The 18,925-nt window shown below is 31.3% G+C and overlaps 1 protein-coding gene across 1 annotated transcript; it reads right to left on the bottom strand.

Annotated features, from left to right (window-relative positions):
* Positions 1 to 7,266: 7,266 nt before the first annotated feature.
* Positions 7,267 to 8,457, bottom strand: LOC141666236 (putative F-box protein At1g19160). Its single transcript, XM_074472230.1, has one exon. It carries the CDS (start codon positions 8,455 to 8,457, stop codon positions 7,267 to 7,269), a length of 1,191 nt encoding a protein of 396 aa, XP_074328331.1.
* Positions 8,458 to 18,925: the final 10,468 nt, after the last annotated feature.

Here is an 18,925-nt window from a genome sequence, read left to right as displayed (position 1 = left end):
CTCATCATGGTTCTGCATAATAGAATGAAACTCCCTCAAATAAGCCTCCCTATCAGCATTAGAGAACTACTGCTCATAGAAAACCTCTTACAATCGCTCATATTCCAAAACCTCTGCATACTGATCCCTTTTATACCTTTTCCTCCTCTCCACCACCTCTGAGAATCCCCCTCCAACTTATACACAGATAACCTGACCTTCTGAATGTCATCACAACCCAGTTCATCAAAAATCTTCTCGAGATGAACAATCCAATTTTCAGCATCAATAGGAGTCGTTGTTGAACTAAAAGAGTCTGGTTTCTGCTTCACAAACCTCTCCAACCATAGAAACGGTTCCAAATGACGGCCCTGACCGTTCTGATTCTAGTTCCCATTGCCATTTTAATATCCCCGTCCATACTGATTTTCCTCGCCATCCTGATTTCCTTTTCCATTAATAATAAAATCATCATTAAAATTTATATATTCATATTTATAATAAATGCCAGCTATTGCATATATAATATATCTTAATCACCAATATCTAGAACAATGATATAGGAGATAACATAATTAATATATAATTAAATCAGCCCCTTGTTAGTTGTGTCTGAACAAAATCCAATTTATAACCCACATCGAAATTATAAGAATATGATACATTTATAATTTTGGGTGATCACAAGTTTCTAACCATTATTTTCACCAGCTTTGTACAATTTGTCAACATTTTTATCAAAAATTGTTTGATCCATGTTAAATTATATAAAAATTAATAATAAATATAACATAAAGCAAGCCCATAATACTAAAAGAAAGAGACTCTACGTGGCAATTCCTCTTTTCACCATTTTTGTTTGCATCATGAAGTCATTGCACATATAGATCATTTATCTTAAAGATTGTTCATATCAAATTTATATCTTAAAGACTATTCATATAAACTATCAAATTTATATCTTAAAGATTGTTCATATCTTAAAGATCCTTTACAATTTCCGATAAACAATGTTAAAAGAAAAAAACTAAAAAATATGTATAATTGGTTCTTTATATGTTAAATTTAGTTAGTAGTGACCACTGGCGACTATGATGTTATAAAAATAAAACTATATTTATATCTATAAATATATAAATTTATCACCATTAGATCTCTAAGGCACACTTCAAATTTTTTAGATACGAATTTCTAAAATGTACATTAGAAATATTTTATTATGACTCAAGTTGAAATGATTTGTTCACTACTTCAAAGTCACCTAAATTTATTTTCCTTTTGTTACATGTCTATGTAGGATTTTATTAAAAATAATGGAGAAAATGATTCAACACACCACCTATATTTCAATATTGTTTACCAAAAATTTGAATTTGGAATCATTAATTAGTCAAATACTTGTAGCTTTTGGAACTAGGTTTTTAACTCTCTATTAATACGTAAAAAAAAAATTTAAAACCGTGTAGTTTTTTCTTTATAGTTTTACTACCTTATTACATTATATTTGTTATAATTTACTTTTTAACTCAGATTCTGTTATATATAATATATAAGAGAGATTGAGAGAGAACGTGATAATAATGAAAGAGATCATCTTGTTATTCTATATCATAAACAAAGTACAAGCAAGTCTTATATAGGCTAGTATAATGGATGTTACAAGGAAAATGAAGAGCCGAAGGTTGCAAGTAATTAAGATAATCATATAAATGCTAAGAGTGATTTATTAATATATAACACTCCCCCTTAAATGACTCATAATAACACCATGCCTCGTTAAAACCTTACTAGGAAAAACCCTGTGGGAAAAACCCTAGTGAAGGAAAAAGAGTACATGTGTTAAGAACGTGTAATAATGAGCGTATTATATCTCCCCCTCATTTTGACATGACTATGAATATCAACATAGATCTCGAAGTCTGCATATCCCGATTATGTGTACTAATTTCTTGAATGGAGTGGTAGGAAATGCCTTTGTAAAGAAATCTGCCAGATTCCTTTAATCATCATTCCTTGCACGTGATGTTACCTCATTAAAAATTGCCTGCAATAATTAAATTCATAGCAAAACGAAAATCTCCACTTAATTTATTCAATTTTTGATTCCCTATCACTTTTCTCCTGCAAAATTAGTTACAACTTTATAGAATAGGTTAATGGAGATTGAATAAAATTATCATTTGAAAAATTCAAGATTAACACGCTCTTAATTTATACTTATGTCAAAACATGTATAATAAAACATGTTTTAGTTTACTTAGATATAGTACTTCAGGACTGATAATTTCTTCTCCCTTCTCTCTTGGGCAGAATGGATCTTTCTTCTTTTCTAATGATCGTACAATCATAGGTGTACACACAGGATATGCCTTATCCATAATAAACTGTTTAAGAATCTTTTCAATATATAAAGACTAGAGGACAAAGATTCCTTAGATAAATGCTTAACTTGAAAACCAAGGCAGAGATTTCTTTTACCCAAATCCTTCATTTCAAACTCTCTTTTCAAATATTCAATCGTCTCATGGAGTTCATCTGGAGTTCTAGTGATGTTTAAATCATCAACATATACTGCAATGATAGTAAACCTCAATTTTTTCCTTTTAATAAAAACAAATGGACATATTACATTATTAGTATATCCATCTTTCAAAAGATATTAACTGAGACAATTGCATAACATATGACCCGATTATTTCAATCCCGATAATGATCTTTTTAATTTAATTGAGTAAATCTCTCGGGGTCTTGAATTATATGCTTCAGGCATTATTAATCCATCAGGGAACCTCATGTAAATGTCACTATCAAGTGATCCATACAAGTAGGTAGTCACAACATCCATTAAATTCATTCGGAGCACTTCTAAACTTATAAGAAATCTGAATGTTATTGCATCCATTACCGGGTAATAAGTTTCTTCTTAATCGATTCCCGTTCTTTGTGATAAGATTTGAGCATACTAATCTTTCAACTAAAAGTGGTTAAATTCAAAAGTGGCCACATATGGTCGAATTTTTTTTAGGAGGGACTTTCAAATTTTTTGAGGAATTTTAAATTTTTAGGCAGTATTTTCAAATTTTAGGTAAAAATTCAAATTTTCAACAGAAAAAAGGCTGTTCGAAATTCAATCGTTTTCGGTAAAATTTATTCGATCGGATTTAGTTGGCCGAATTTAGTTAAAAATAAATGATTTGATAAATTCGACTCGCTTAAAATTGACCGCGTAAAAGTCGGTCGAATTTAGTTAAATTTGACCAAAAAATTTTGGTCGAATTTAGCCATTTTTCTTAGAGTGAATGATCATGTTTTAAATTATTAATGATAATTTGTTTTCTAATTAAAAAAGTAATCATATTGAAAGAACGCCCAAAATACACTACTTTACAACTCTAACTGTCCAAAATGCCTACTGGCGGTATATTCCTCCCAAAATACTCACTGAATACGCATTCGGGACATGCGTACTCAAGTTTTTAAAAAATTACAAAGAATACGCAGCACACACATGCGTGTTTTTAATTTTTTTTAAAGAGATACGCATTCCAAGAATGCGTATTCACTTAAAGAGAAAAGTGAATATTCATTCCTGTAATGCGTATCCTTTGTTTTGTTAAAAAGTGAATACGCGTGTGTAGAATGCGTGTTCAATGGGTATTTTGGGCGGATACTGCCGCCTATTGGTATCTTGGACATTTACCCCCCAAATGGTGGGTATTTTGGTTTTTCACACATAAATGGTGATTTATAATTTCTGAAATTAATATAGACCATGGATAAAATATAATTTATTAATAATATGTATATTATATATATTTATCTTTATAAGTTCAAAACTAAAATATCGTAAGCTCTTGTATTTATATTTTTTTTATGGGTTCTAACAAACTTATTGATAAATTGATTTCAAGATTACCTAGAGAATATGTTGAATATGTAAATTATGATTGGCTAGTTATTTTTAACATCACACAATCAGTTTATTCGGTGGTTATTGGTTAAAGTTTTATTAAGAAGACTAAAAGAAAAGACTAAAGTGTAAAAAGAAAAATATAATACACATGTATATTATTTTCTTACACTAATATGTGAGAAATCAAAAGATGAATTAAAGCATACAAAATAAGCAAAAACTAGCATAATAACTCGTGCGAGGCACATGTCATTTTCTAGATTTTTTTGTACATCATACAATTATAATAAAAAATTTAATCATTTTCTTATTGATAAATATTGTATAACGTCTAAAAATATCAAATACAAGTTGAGTATCTATCAATGTGTATGATTTCAAGTAAAACATTAATAACGTTCATAACGTTTTTAAATATATCTTATTAACTATGATACATATTTTCTTATTTGTGTCGTGTAATTTGTATTTATTAAATAAATACAAACAGGGTAGTCACTGTACTGTACGTGTAAAAGCAAAAAAAATTATAGTTAATTCATTAAATATTGTCAATATGTTTATAAAAAGAAACTAAAATTTAACATATATGTATATTACAGAGTCGAGTAAATTTTTTGAGTTTTGGTCAAATAAACACAGAGTAATGAGGTATTTTATTACTAAAGTCATTACTAATTTACAATTATCTTGCTTGATTTAAAAGGATCAGTAATGCATAATTAATGTGGTCAAGAGCTGCAATCGTAATATTCAACAAAGTAGAATTTACTGTTCAATTAATATAAGTTTATTTTTTAAGAAAAATATTATTTCTTTAATTCAACGTTTATGTTAATTTAATATCATTGCTAATTGCTAATGTCTTAATTGATTAACTAAAGTTGATCTCGACCATGTATTTAGCTTTAATCATCTCCATTATATAAAGTTAATTTTATAAGATGTCAGATTATTGTCAATTCATAAATTAAAATTGACATAATCTATTTAGTTTTTAACACATTGAAAAAAAAACTTAAATTTAATTGATTATTCTTATTTTCAGAACATAAAAGACTTTTGTTATTTTCTTATAGTACATATATCAATGACTCTAAAATACAACATCAAAATTGAATCTTTTAATATTGGTTAAGATAAAGTCCACATGTGTGTTTATGTATGTAAATTATTATTTATTATATTTTTGAGTAAATTTTGTTGGTCTCGTTTATTTATATTCTAGATATCTTGGTCATGTATATATCTATTTGTTATTCAGTAAATTACTCAAATAACATGTATTTATGATTATTCAAAAATTATAATTATCTAATAAATAAATTAGAATTATTTATATATCGTAATCGTGGTAGCACTGAAAATCAAACAATATTTATTTTTACTCAACAGAGCATTAGTCATGGATCTGACATAAAAATAATTCATATATCGTCAAGACTAACTACTAATATTCAAAAGTTTTTTTCCCAAGAATTTGAAGATAAATTTGTACTAATATCATCATTCAAATCATTTTAAAGTTTCTTTCATTTATGATACTAATATTTCTTTTTATGGTAACTTTATAACATTGTATACTATTTTTCTAAAATTAAATATTTTCAATTTGATGTTTTTTTAAATATTAGTTGAACTTGTTAATCCTTTCAAAATATCGACTAATATTAATTATTTTATTTAGATAGCATAACATGGATTAAATCAAATAGTACAATACATTATAGTTTTAACCTTTTTTCAAATAATTTAAAATAGTTGTACAATATTTTTCAACACTAAATATTTTTTTTGTAAATTTATTATTGCTAATTTAATTTTTATTTTTCAAAATATTGAATTATATAATTTTACAAGTTACTTATATATATATGTATATATATGGGAGTCCTTGTTTTTAGTTCAGTACGGAAGTCCATATACGTTTTACAAGTAAAATAATATAAAAAATAATAATTTTGATACATAATATCAATTGACTTGATCGTATAAAGTGCTCAAAAATATTAATTTTTATTAATATAAGATATTAAAAAATTTATCCTTATTGGTAAGATATTCTCGTCGAGCTCGTAATTTAAATTTATTAAATCTAGATAGTGATGATGTATTTTCGGTTGGGTCATGTATTCAAATTGCGAGTATTTTTCAAAATGGGTAAAATTCTGATTTTGTAGCTAGTAATTTTGATACATAAATCAATTTACTTGATTCTATAAAGATCCCAAAGATATTAATTTTGTTAGTATAATTTTCTCGTCAAACTCGTAATTCAAATTAAACGTATGTAGTGACATGGTATTTACGGGCATGCCATTTAGTCAGATTTCGAGTATTTTTTGAAAAATGGGTCAAATTCTAATTTTGAATTCTAAATAAATCGAAATACGCTAATTATAACTTATCTAAATATGTAGTATATATATATATTTTATATAAGTGTATCTATTTTTAACATATAAAAAAATTAATTATATGTACAATTTATTTTTTTATTAAAAATATATGAGACATACTTTTCAAACTAAATTATTTAATAAATAAGGTAATGATCCGTTTATATACTGTACTTAACATTATATCTCAAATTCAATTGTTCAAAACTAACTCTACAAATATAATAATAGTAATCATGTTTAAAGTTAAATAAATTGTCATTATTTACGACACTCACATATTATATGTATGATAAAAAACTTAAGTAATAGTGTGGTGTAGTGGTAAGGTGATGTGCTTGTGAATTTGAAGACTTGGGTTCAATTCCTCCCAACTACTTATTTTTTAATCTCATGAATTTATACCTTTGTTCTCCTATTATATATAGAAGAGATATGTAATCTTTGACCATCAAAGAAAATTACACAACTCAGACAACTTAATTGCACTTATGCAAATTAAGTTAATCACCAAAAACTTTTATTTCATTTTTGACTCAAAATACACATATACTATATGCATTTATATTTATAAAAATTAATAATCCAAAGTATCATAAAACTACAAAAAGTATTGAAAAGAGAATTTAAATATCAAACAATATTGTATTTCTATTCAAATTTTTAAGGCAAAAATTCAGGTTTACTAAAATGTAAAAAATTAAAGAAAAATGATGAATACATAAAAGATATTTTTGTTTGTTTAAGTTTGTATAAGAAAAAAAAATCAACAATAATCATAAATTATTTTTTAATAACCGCAGCTATGTTAGAAATGATCCTTGATACAAAATTATTTAGGTAATATGTTTAGATTAACATATAATAAACTTCATTCATGCTTAAAAAAATAATTTTGAGCATTCATAATATTCAGAGAACCATCCAAAGGCAATTAAGAGAAATATTACAAATAAGACTACTTGATGGCATTGTCTACTGTTGTGGGAACGGGACTGCACCATCTCCGCATGGTCGAAGAGTGTTGGAATAGGAATAAAAACACAAATCGTCCATTCCATATTGATGACAACCAATTAATTCAGCTCTTTTTACTTTACTACTCATTATTCCATCACGGGTCAAAGGATATCTGTAAAGCTGGTTGTCGCCTGTTGCAATCACCAACAAATTTCCATTGATAACTGAAAACCCTGATATGGTTGGCTTCAAATCGTCATACAATCCCATAGCCTTTGACCTAGATTTCAAAATGATCTTCCACTTGTTCGAATGGGCATCTGTTAAAATCCATATGCTAAACACAAGTTTCATTAATTTGATTAAACATATAGATTCTTTACCAGTCCTTGGATCCTTAAACTTGAATACACCAAACTTGCAGCTACAATCAGAATCGAAAATACCCTTTCTTGCAGGCCTGGGAATTTTTAGAAATTTGGAGATAGAGCTCCTAATATTATAACTCACAATATATGGCCAATAAAAAGGACTGTTTTTTGCTATATACTTACCCCAATCTGACATAAAATGAATTGTTCCACCATCATTCTTCAAATAAGCTGCCGATCCAAAATCAATACTCCTTGAACCAATTACCATTTCCCCGTACTCTTCCCAGACTTTTTTTTGTGGCCAGTAAATTCTACATAACTTGGTATTGGTATTCCAAACATCTTGGGAAAATGATCCGACATACATCAACTTATAATCATCCTCATGGTTGTAATCATCAATGTTGCATACAAGAATAAAACTGAAAGGATAATCAATTTTGAAATCACTGGTTGGTTTGATTATTGGCAACCATGTTTTTGTGACAGGATTACATAAGAAAAGTGGATATTCAGCATCCTCTAAATTTTTGCAACATAGTAGTCCGTTGTAGGATGCAATCATTGAGCCTTTGGTAGATAGGAACTCAAGGGAGGCGGAAGGAAAACCACAAAAAGATTTAGAAGTCTCGCACAGATAATTAAGTTGCAGACTAGTTGGTGCAGATTTTGGTTGGATAAAGAAACATGAATCTTCTCTACCCTCTAGATTCTTGCATTGTTTATTTGCAAGCAATTTCCAGGATAAAATTTCATGGCATTCTTTCGAAACTACACTAAATTTAAAAATTGATTTTGCTGGTAGATTAGGAAAGATTTCAAGGAAGTCCATTACTACAGGAGGCTAAGACAGAGAGATAGATTATTGAGTAATGGAGAGGAAATGAGTGACTGTTTTAAAGTTTGCAAGAAATATATGTTTTGTAACAAAATAAAAGTATATATTTATAGGATCCCCGGGAGATACACACCATTATATGAGATTCTTTTTTTAATTATGAGTTTTTCCTAATTTGTATTAAATTTAATGCAAATTTTTTTTTTTTAAAACCATGAAGCATGGGTTTGAAAAATGTGAACAATACTCTTTTAGGAAATAGGACAAAATTGTGATGAATAATTGATACTCAATTAATGATTTAGTTTTTCTTATTTACTATTTTAGTCAAAATTGATCTCAAAATTTAATTTTATTCTTCCATGATCAATCATGCATTCTTAGAAAATAAATCTATAAATGAAAATTTTTATAATCAAGGAAAATCTTACATTTTTAAATTTTTTTCTCAATTAAAAGATTATTTAATTATCTTAAATTAGATAAATATTGAAAGTTTAAAAAAATAAGTAATGGAGTCTTTTAAAATCAACAAGAATATTATTACTCAACCTAAAAGATACTTCATAACTTATTAAATCATTATAGACCATCCATAAAAGATAATCATTCTAAGATATTAATATTACACATAACTTATTAAAATATTTCAATAGAAAATTACAAACTAGACCATGACCCATATAATTTGTACTTCACTTAAATTTGACCTCAAACACACTTGAATTTTTTTTAATAAAAATTTTTAAATCATTTAAATTAGAGTTAAAATGGGTGAAATATATTTATAATTGATAACTAAATTTGACCACTCATATTTCACTAACATTGACTTAATTTTACATGATTTAAGAATCTATTTTATGTATTTTTTTTACAAAAAAAAATTATATATGAAATTTATTTTCCAAACTGAAATCAATTTTATTAAATTTTACTTAACATCTTGTATTTTAGAAGTAAAATCGAATATATAAATTAATAAAACCAACGGGAAAAGCCCTAGAAAATATCCGAAATATAATTAGTATGAATAATATTTATAATTATCTCCATAAGTTTTTAAATAAAAATATGTGTAAATTCTTGTATTAATATTTTCAAGCTGGAAATGATCATTTATCTAGGACATATATTTAGTCAATTGTTTAAATATATCATTTTTACGTAACATTGCAAATGAATACTCCCTTTGTTCGAGGCAATTGTTATCGTTAATAGTGTCTGCCACGCATATTGAGATGGATAAAAAGTATAATACTATAATTTTTAAAAAAAATCATTTTCTTAATAAAAGGTTTAAACATTTTATTTTTATTCACAAAAAGATTTTTTTTAAATAATTATAATACTATACTTTATATTCTATCTCAAAATATGGACAAACGATGACTGGGAGGGACGGAGGGACTATCATTTATAACATTGCACTGTCAATGAACAGTAATTAGGAATGTTACTTACCACTACCATATGTTCTGAGGAGTTTGATATTGGAAAAACTTGGAACCACACTATTGTCCAAGAAATGGACCTTCACATCAAAAGCACTATCTACCTTATCAAGAAGAAAAATATGACGTGGGTGATGCTGATGTTGATTTTACTCTAAACTTGTTTTATTTTAATTTTTTGTTTCTATCATATTTAAAAATCTGCAATGTTAGAATTTTTCAGTTGGTGGACGTGGTCTTCAGTGGTGCAGAGAGTTTTTAGGAGTTTTGAGAATAAACGTTAGTGTAAGAGTCAAGTTAGGAGATATAGTTGTAGTTTCCTATTTTCTAGCCACGTCTGTTTTGGTTTTGGCTACTTGTTTTGTAATTCTAATCATAAATGAAAAACAGACCAATACGTACATCTTTTGTTTTTGTTCAGTTTCATATTAAAACACTAGGGGGGAATTTTACAGGTGTTAGTTTTCTCAACATTCTTGGTATCAGAGCTACGCTACCTGGTGGATGCCCAAGTATATGCCGAGAATGACGATGGCGGAACCATGAAAGAACAGAGATGGTACTGTAAGTCTGAGCTATCCTATGTTGACGAGGGGAAATTATACAGCATGGGCTATGAAAATGAAGGTATACATGCAGGCCCATGGTGTTTGGGACGATATAGAGGCGAAGGATCCAAAGGGAGTGATTGAAGATAGAACAGATAAAATTGCTCTGGCAGCTATCTATCAGGGCATTCCTAAAGACATTCTCCTGTCACAAGCAGAGAAGAAGACTGCAAGAGAAGCTTGGGAAGCCGTGAAAGTTATTTGTCAAGGTGCAGAGCGTGTGAAGGGAGCAAGAGTTCAATCATTAAGAACTGAATTCGAAGCCATAAATATGAAGGACTCAGACTCTCTTGATGACTTATATTTAAAGCTGAGTGGAATAGTGACTAATATACGTGCTCTAGGTGAGGATCTCACAGAGTCTTATGTAGTAAAAAAGTTGCTGCGAGCCGTGCCCACGAAATTCTTACAAATAGCATCCACTATTGAGCAGTTCGGAAACTTGGATGTGATGACAGTCGAAGAGACTATTGGTTCGTTAAAGGCTCAAGAAGAGAGACTTCGAGGGCAAAATGAGAACAATGGAGGTCAGTTACTCCTTACCGAGGAGGAGTGGATAAAGAGAGAAAAAAGTGAAGGGAAACTTCTGCTCACTACGAAGAAGTGGCTGAAGTGAGCTAACAGGTCTGGGACAGACGTATCTCAAAGACAAAAAACTCGAGGTAGTGGTGACTATCGAGACAGTGGTGACTATCGAGGAAGGGACACCGTTCGTGGAGTTAGAGATAAGAGTAAGGTCATATGTTTTATTTGTTTTGGTTACGGACACTTTGCTGCAGAGTGTCATAAACCAAGGCGAGAAAAAGAAAACAAGGAGGAGGTAAATATTGAACAGATTCCGGATGATGAACCAGCTTTACTTGTGGCTGAATGTGAAGGAAAAACTAAGACCACAATGCTGATTAACGAAGAGAAGATGATGCCGAAGTTAAAGGAAACCAAGGGAAGAAATGAAGCAGACTCTAATTTGTGGTACCTTGATAATGGCGCCAGCAACCACATGACGGGCCAACGATCGAAATTTGACGTGTTGGATGAGAACGTGACGGGGAAGGTAAAATTTGGTGATGGTTCAATGGTGCAGATCAAAGGAAAGGGTTCAATCGTGTTGAAATGTATGAAAGGAGAGGAAAGAACTCTAAGGGAAGTGTGCTACATCCCTTCACTTTGCAGCAATATCATTAGTTTGGGTCAACTATCGGAAGAAGGTAACAAAGTTATGCTCAGTGGGGATTACTTATGGATTCATGACAAGCAGGGAGAATTGGTTATGAAGGTGAAAAAATCAGTGAATCGACTATACAAAGTCATACTGTATAACAGTGCACCGAGGTGTTAAGTGTCAAAATGTGACAGGGAAAGCTGGTTGTGGCACACACCGCTTGGAAATGTGAATTTAATGCCCCGAAGCAAATGTCCTCATCTCAAATGGTGTACGGAATGAAAAAGATTAATCATCCAGGAGAGGCTTGCAAGGGGTGCTTGATGTCTAAGAAAACAAGAAAAACATTTCCTTCTCAAACCAAATTATGTGCGAAGAAAGGCTTGGAACTGGTACACGGTGATTTGTGTGGTCCTATTTCACCAAGTACAATAGCTGGTAACAAGTATGTTTTTCTTTTGGTAGATGATTACAGCCGTGTAATGTGGGCATATCTTTGGAAGAATAAGTGTGAAACTTTTGATGCATTTAAAAAATTTCGAGCCTTGGTGGAGACTCAAGATAGAAAAATAAAGACGTTTAGAACAGATCGGGGAGGAGAATTTTCTTCTATGGAGTTCATGACTTATTGTGAAGAAGCTGGAATAATTCGACACTTTACAACACCATATAAGCCCCAACAGAACGGTGAAACTGGACAATGATTGAGATGGCCTGAAGCTTCTTAAAAGAGATGAAAATGCCTTGTTCGTTCTGGGGGGGGAAGCAATACGACACTCAATCTATATCCTAAATAGACTACCCACTCGCGCTGTTTCTGAAATTACACCTTATGAGGCATGGTCTGGAGTAAAGCCTCATGTGGGACACATTAGGGTGTTTGGATGTATGGCTCATATGAAGGTACCAAACGTGAAGGTAAAAAAAATGGATGATAGAAGTCGGCCTGCAATTCATCTTGGGAAGGAACCCGAACAAAGGCGTATAGATTATACGATCCAAATACTGAAATGGTACACATTAGTCGGGACGTAGTATTTGAAGAAAATCTGCCATGGTCTTGGAATCGAGAAAAAGTAGTTGCAGATGTACAGTTGGGGACGTTTACAGTGGCAAGAGTTAGCGAAATAACATCAAGAGAATTTATAACTGAGGGAGAGACTACTACTCCACAACGGCCTAGCAAAAATAGTGAAGCCACGGAATCAAATTATAGCTCAAGTGCAACTGAGACAAATTCAAGCCCAAGTTCAACCGAGGCAAGCTCAGAATCTGAAGCTGACAGTGAACCTCGAAACTACATATCTCTTCGTGACATCTACACCAATACTGAACAGATTGAATTAGAAGATGAAGAACTATTCTTGATGGGGATTGATCAGCCAGTAAACTATTAGCAGGCAGCGAAAGAAATAAACTAGAGAAAAGCAATGAGGCAGGAGATCGAGTCGGTTGAAAGAAATAATACGTGGAGATTAACTGAACTACCTCCAGGAAGGAAACCCATCAAGTTGAAGTGGGTGTATAAGCTGAAAAAGGATGCCAACGGAGAAATTGTGAAGTACAAAGATGGAATAGTCGCCAAGGGGTATGTTCAAAACAAGGGGTTGTTTTTTAGGAAATCTTCGCACTAGTTACACGGATTGAAACTGTTCCTTTGTTGCTTGCACTAGCTGTAAAAAAACAGCTAGGAGGTGCACCATCTCGATGTGAAAACGGCGTTCTTAAATGGAGAAATGCAGGAGGAAATATATGTAACTCAACCTGAGGGTTTTGTCAAAAGGGAACAGGAACATATGGTTTACAGATTGATAAAAGCTTTATAAGGACTTCGACAAGCACCACGTGTTTGGTACGCCAAATTAAATAAGTGTCTTGAGGATATTGGCTTCGAGAGATGTCTGTATGAACATGCAGTTTATACGAAAAGGATGGTTAAGGAAGTGCTGATTATTGTAATCTACGTAGATGATATTCTGGTGACTAGATCGAGTATTGCAGTCATAAAAGACTTCAAGGAACAGATGAAGGGAAAGTTTGACATGAGTGACTTAGGGAGGCTGTCCTATTATTTGGGTATTGAGGTCAAACAAAGAGCTGGATGTATAGAGTTAAAACAGACCGAATACGCCAAGAAAATCCTCGAGAAAGCAGGTATGGCAGATTGCAACCCAACCAAGTACCCGATGGATCCTAAAGAGTGTATTAACAGAGATGAAGAAGGCATAACAGTTGACACCACCCAATTCAAGAGCATGATAGGAGGGCTTCGGTACTTAGTCCACCCGAGACCGGACATTGCTTATTCGGTTGGGATAATAAGTAGGTTCATGGAGAGACCTACTGTGATGCACCAAAATGCGGCAAAAAGGGTGTTAAGGTATGTAAAAGGCACACTGGAGTTTGGGTTAGTATACACAAAGGATAGCAGGAACAATATGCTAACTGGGTATTCAGATAGTGATTTGGCCAGTCATATCGAAAATAGGAAAAGCACAGGAGGTATGGCGTTTTACTTAAACGAAACTTAATAACTTGGTTCTCTCAGAAACAGATATGTGTTGCTCTTTCTTCTTGTGAAGCCAAATTTATTGCGGCAACCGCGGCTGCATGTCAAGCAATATGGTTGCAAAAACTCTTAGTGCAGGTTACAGGTGAGTAAACAGGTCTAGTGATTTTGTACATTGACAACAATTCTGCTATAGACCTGGCCAAAAACCCCATTTTTCACGGCAGAAGCAAGCATATAGACATTCGGTATCATTTCATTCGAGAATGTGTTGAGAAGGGCGAGATCATAGTAAAGCATGTGAGTTCAGACAAGCAGCGAGCTGATGCACTCAATAAGGCTCTCACGACCTTTAAGTTCGAGAAGATGCGTTAGTTACTGGGAGTCAGAGATGTAGATAAACAAGTTTAGACTAAGGGAGAGATTGTTGGTTTTATTCTAAATTTGTTTTATTTTAATGTTTTGTTTCTGTCATATTTAAAAATCTGCAATGTTAGAATTTTTTAGTTGGTGGACGTGGTCTTCAGAGGTGCAGAGAGTTTTTAGGAGTTTTGAGAATAAATGTTAGTGTTAGAGTCAAGTTAGGAGATATAGTTGTAGTTTCCTTTTTTCTACCCACGTCTATTTTGGTTTTGGCTACTTGTTTTGTAATTCTGATCAAAAATGAAAAACAGACCAGTACATACATCTTTTGTTTCTGTTCAGTTTCATATTCAAACACTAGGGGGGAAATTATACAGGTGCTAGTTTTCTCAACAGCTGATATTGGATGTACAACTTGCATACCTTTTGATTGCTTCTAAAATTGTGTCTACGGGGATCAATGTATAAGCTGCTCAAAATCTTGTCGTTGCTCGGTCCATGCACTAACACACCAAATCTTAAAGTTGTAAAGACGAAAATTATGGTTTGGGCATGGACGCTGCTGAATCTATCATTAAAGGTGATTTCATCATCCAGTTTATTGGAGAATATGGCAACTGAGAACTTTTACGTATATATGTGAAGTTCGGAAAGACATGACAAGTGGATGCAACATAAGGCGAACTCCTCTAGATTTTTGAATAAAAGTTGTGAGAAATTTCCTAAAGTGTAAGAAAAGGAAAAACCCTAAAATTACATTCAAGGATGATCCGATTCTTTGGGCATTTTTGTTCATGGAGGATTTGTAGAATCTTAGTTCAATTTTACAAGTAAATTCATTGATTTTGGGTAGGTAAATAATTTGTATAAGTAACATGTCAAAGAAATTGAAGTGCATGCGGACAAAAAACAACACATGGGTTTTGTTGAAAACTAGGATTGCATTGGCATGAAAACTCATCACCTAAGCTCCGTGTGAATAATGCCACAAGCGCTAGTATTATTTCAAAAAAAACTAATTAAATTTGTACTCCCTTCAAATTAATACTTGATTATCAAAGGCTACAACCTTAGCTGTTCTAGTAGCTCCTTTGATTTAGCGTAGGGAGGGTGAAAGCTCTATTGTATTTTTTATCATAAACTATTTTATTAATTGTTTGCTGAGTCAGAGGTCTTTCACGGAAATTGCCTCAATAGTCTAAGGGTAGGGCATGATCTGTGTACATTTTACCATTCTCACACACTACTTTAAGGAGGATGTTTGGATTATCATTCATACTTATATTAACCGAATATCTTGATGTTTGGACTCACATGCCAAAAACAAATATCTTGATGTTTGTACTCACAAACTAGGCTACAAAACAGTTTCAATACAATGTTGTAAATCAAAATGGCTTATGAAGATTTCTTTGTTGGTGCTACTGATGGTATATATTCCTATTTATCCAAGAGAGAAAGACTATCTTTAATGTGAAATGGGAACTAGATCAATCAATTTCTTGAAAAGCCTTGCCAAAATTAGAAAAAGATTAGCTAGATGTGTTTGCTCGAGCGAGAAAAACTTGCAAGATTAGCCAACTATTATGTTATTCTCTCATTGGATTGCCAAAATGGTACACGGGTAAACAATCAAGGTCTCTCAAGTTTCAACATACAAAAATGATATTTAGCAAAAAAAACATAGAGAAATGAAGTTATGCATGCTATTTTTGGTTTTATACTAATGGTTTAGAAAAAAAAAATCAAAACTGAAATCAATAGTCTTTTTTAATTTGGTTTAGTTTAATCTTACTTAAAAAGTTTAGCGTAAGAAACAAATCAAACTCACGACTTCAATTTCAGTTTTGATATATAAAAAATGGCAGCGTGTACACCAAAAAAGACTTATTGGGATGGTAAAACATAAAAATTTATTCACAAAATGACACTAAGAGCTATAAGCTTTGCAACAAAGAGTTTAAGATTTACATAGAGGTGACTCTTATTTTCTTGTAATGAAAGTTAACACTTTTTGAATTTAGAATTTAAGTTTGAAAAGAAGCTATTTATATTGGACATACTTTTGTAAATTCTCAAACTTCACATGAGTCATGATTATGAGAGGATTGATTGTCTTCATGTATGTTGCAAGAATTTTATAAAATACACGGTACAAATTTAAACTGTACTATTTTAAAATATGCAGAACATTATTTTGCAGGTAAAGGAGAAGAAGTTCAAATGTCATATAAAGTCCACCATTAGAACAAACCAAACAATGATCAAAAGATTTTGTTCATGTAATAATATGTATGAAACAAAAATATGTATTAAAGCATACAAGATAAGAAAAAAATTGTCATTACCCATTTAAGTAAATTACAAATAGGGCAACTTAACTACATAGATACAAATTCAGTTGATCAAATATTGCATTAACCAATATATTCCATTCCATTTATAAATACTAACCCTATAAGAGAATTCACCAATAAAAAAGTTTTGAAAATATATAGTAAATTTTTTATTTCAATTTTTCTAGATGTGACTTAAGTCAATTATCAATCACTTTTACAGCTCGATCATGCCGATACCGTAAAGTTATTGGCAAGGTTTGTCGAAGGATAGTTGGAGATGCAAGCGTTATGCCACACTTCTATACATTTTGGTTTCCAACAAGGAGAAAGCGTCCACCAATATATTGTGAAAATTTATTGGCAAAGTTTTTTGAAGGACAGCTGGAGATACAAAAGTAATGTACCAAAGATTTTCAAGACATCAACCAGGTACAAAAGCAAGTTGGAGATGTAGTTATGAAGATAAATCAAAAGCACGAGTTTGCTTAAATTTCAAAAACTATAGAATCACAAAAAAAAGTTCTAGTATGTGACTAATTGATTAAGTGAAGATATGTATTCATAATTTAAAGACATACTTGATATTTTTAAGAGAAGAATATAATTATCTCCATGAAAACACAACCTTAATTAATTGATTAAACCTGTAGATTCAGTACCAGTTCTTGGTTCCTTAAACTTGAATATACCAAACTTGCAGTTACAATCATTATCAAAAATACCCTTTCTTAAAAGCATGGGAATTTTTAAGAATTTGGAGATAGTGCTCCTAATATTATAACTCATAATATATGGTGAATAAAAAACTATTTCTTTCTATATACTTACTTTAATATGAAAGAAAGTAAATTTTTCCACCATCATTCTTCTGGTATGCTAGAGATCCAAGATCAATCATCCTTGAACTAACATCCATTTCCACATAACTTGGTATTTGTATTCCAAAAAGAACTCAATCCAACATACAAAAATTGTAATTGAATAGTAGACAACATAACATAGATTATTATGAATGAGCTTTGGTGAAAACTGTTTGATCAGGTTTTCCCCAAGTAGCCTAACGAATGGAAATAATCTAAGTCAAATTTATCAACCATAAATGCCAAAATTTCCCATCAATTTTTTCAACACTATAGAATGCAATTATTGAGACTTTGGTAGATAAGTACTCAAGGGAGACCGAATAAAAAACAAAAAATGATTAGAAGTCTCACACTTGGGAAATTGTTAGTAGTGGAGGAGGATTTTCAGCAAATGTCATATTTGAAAGCGGTGGTGTTAAAGAGTCTATGAGTTCACCCTCCAAGACACTTTGTGTTGCCATATTTTGTGACTCAAGAATTAAATTGAATGGGTATGTGATACCCAAGTATGTGAGAATTAATTTTATGGTGGCGGAGATGGGGAGGGATCAGAAGGTGTGGGATGATCTAATAAATTTATACCCGGGAGATTCTTGAATTAAAATGGAGATACTTTTTATATAGGTAGGAGTAAGGAAATCAGGACGATGCCTTTTGGTGCTGGGAGAAGGATATGCCCTGGCTTGAACTTGGCATTACTCCGTTTGAAGTATTTTGTGGCTAATTTGGTTTGGTCTTTAAAATACAATGCTCCTGATGATATCCCTGTTGATATATCTGAGAAGGTAGATTTCATTGTTGTCATGAAAAATCTCTACTTGCTCATATTTCTCCTAAGGCATAATTTGAAAGGCTGTTTATTATACCTTGATAAATTATGCATCTTTATATTTGGACTATGTTTAATTATGGTTGTAGTGATTTTTTGTATCAATGCTTGTTCTTTATGTTTGCCTCTTCCCTTTTCTTCTTCTAGTGACTCGGAACTTCAAAAGAAATATTTTTTAAAGGAAAAAAACTCACATTTCCATCTATTCCAGAAGGAGAAGGTTCTTTAGGGTTGAAACTCAGTCAAATAAGTACAAATGTTCATTTAAATCTAAACTAAGATTTATAATCCTTTGCTCAAATTTAACTCACGACTATATGACAATACTCGTATTT

The sequence above is a fragment of the Apium graveolens genome, chromosome 6 (assembly GCF_009905375.1).
Source record: "Apium graveolens cultivar Ventura chromosome 6, ASM990537v1, whole genome shotgun sequence".
In the NCBI taxonomy this organism is placed as follows: Eukaryota; Viridiplantae; Streptophyta; class Magnoliopsida; order Apiales; family Apiaceae; genus Apium; species Apium graveolens.
Note: the sequence above shows the minus strand (reverse complement) of the source record. Positions and strands in the feature narration are given on the sequence as shown.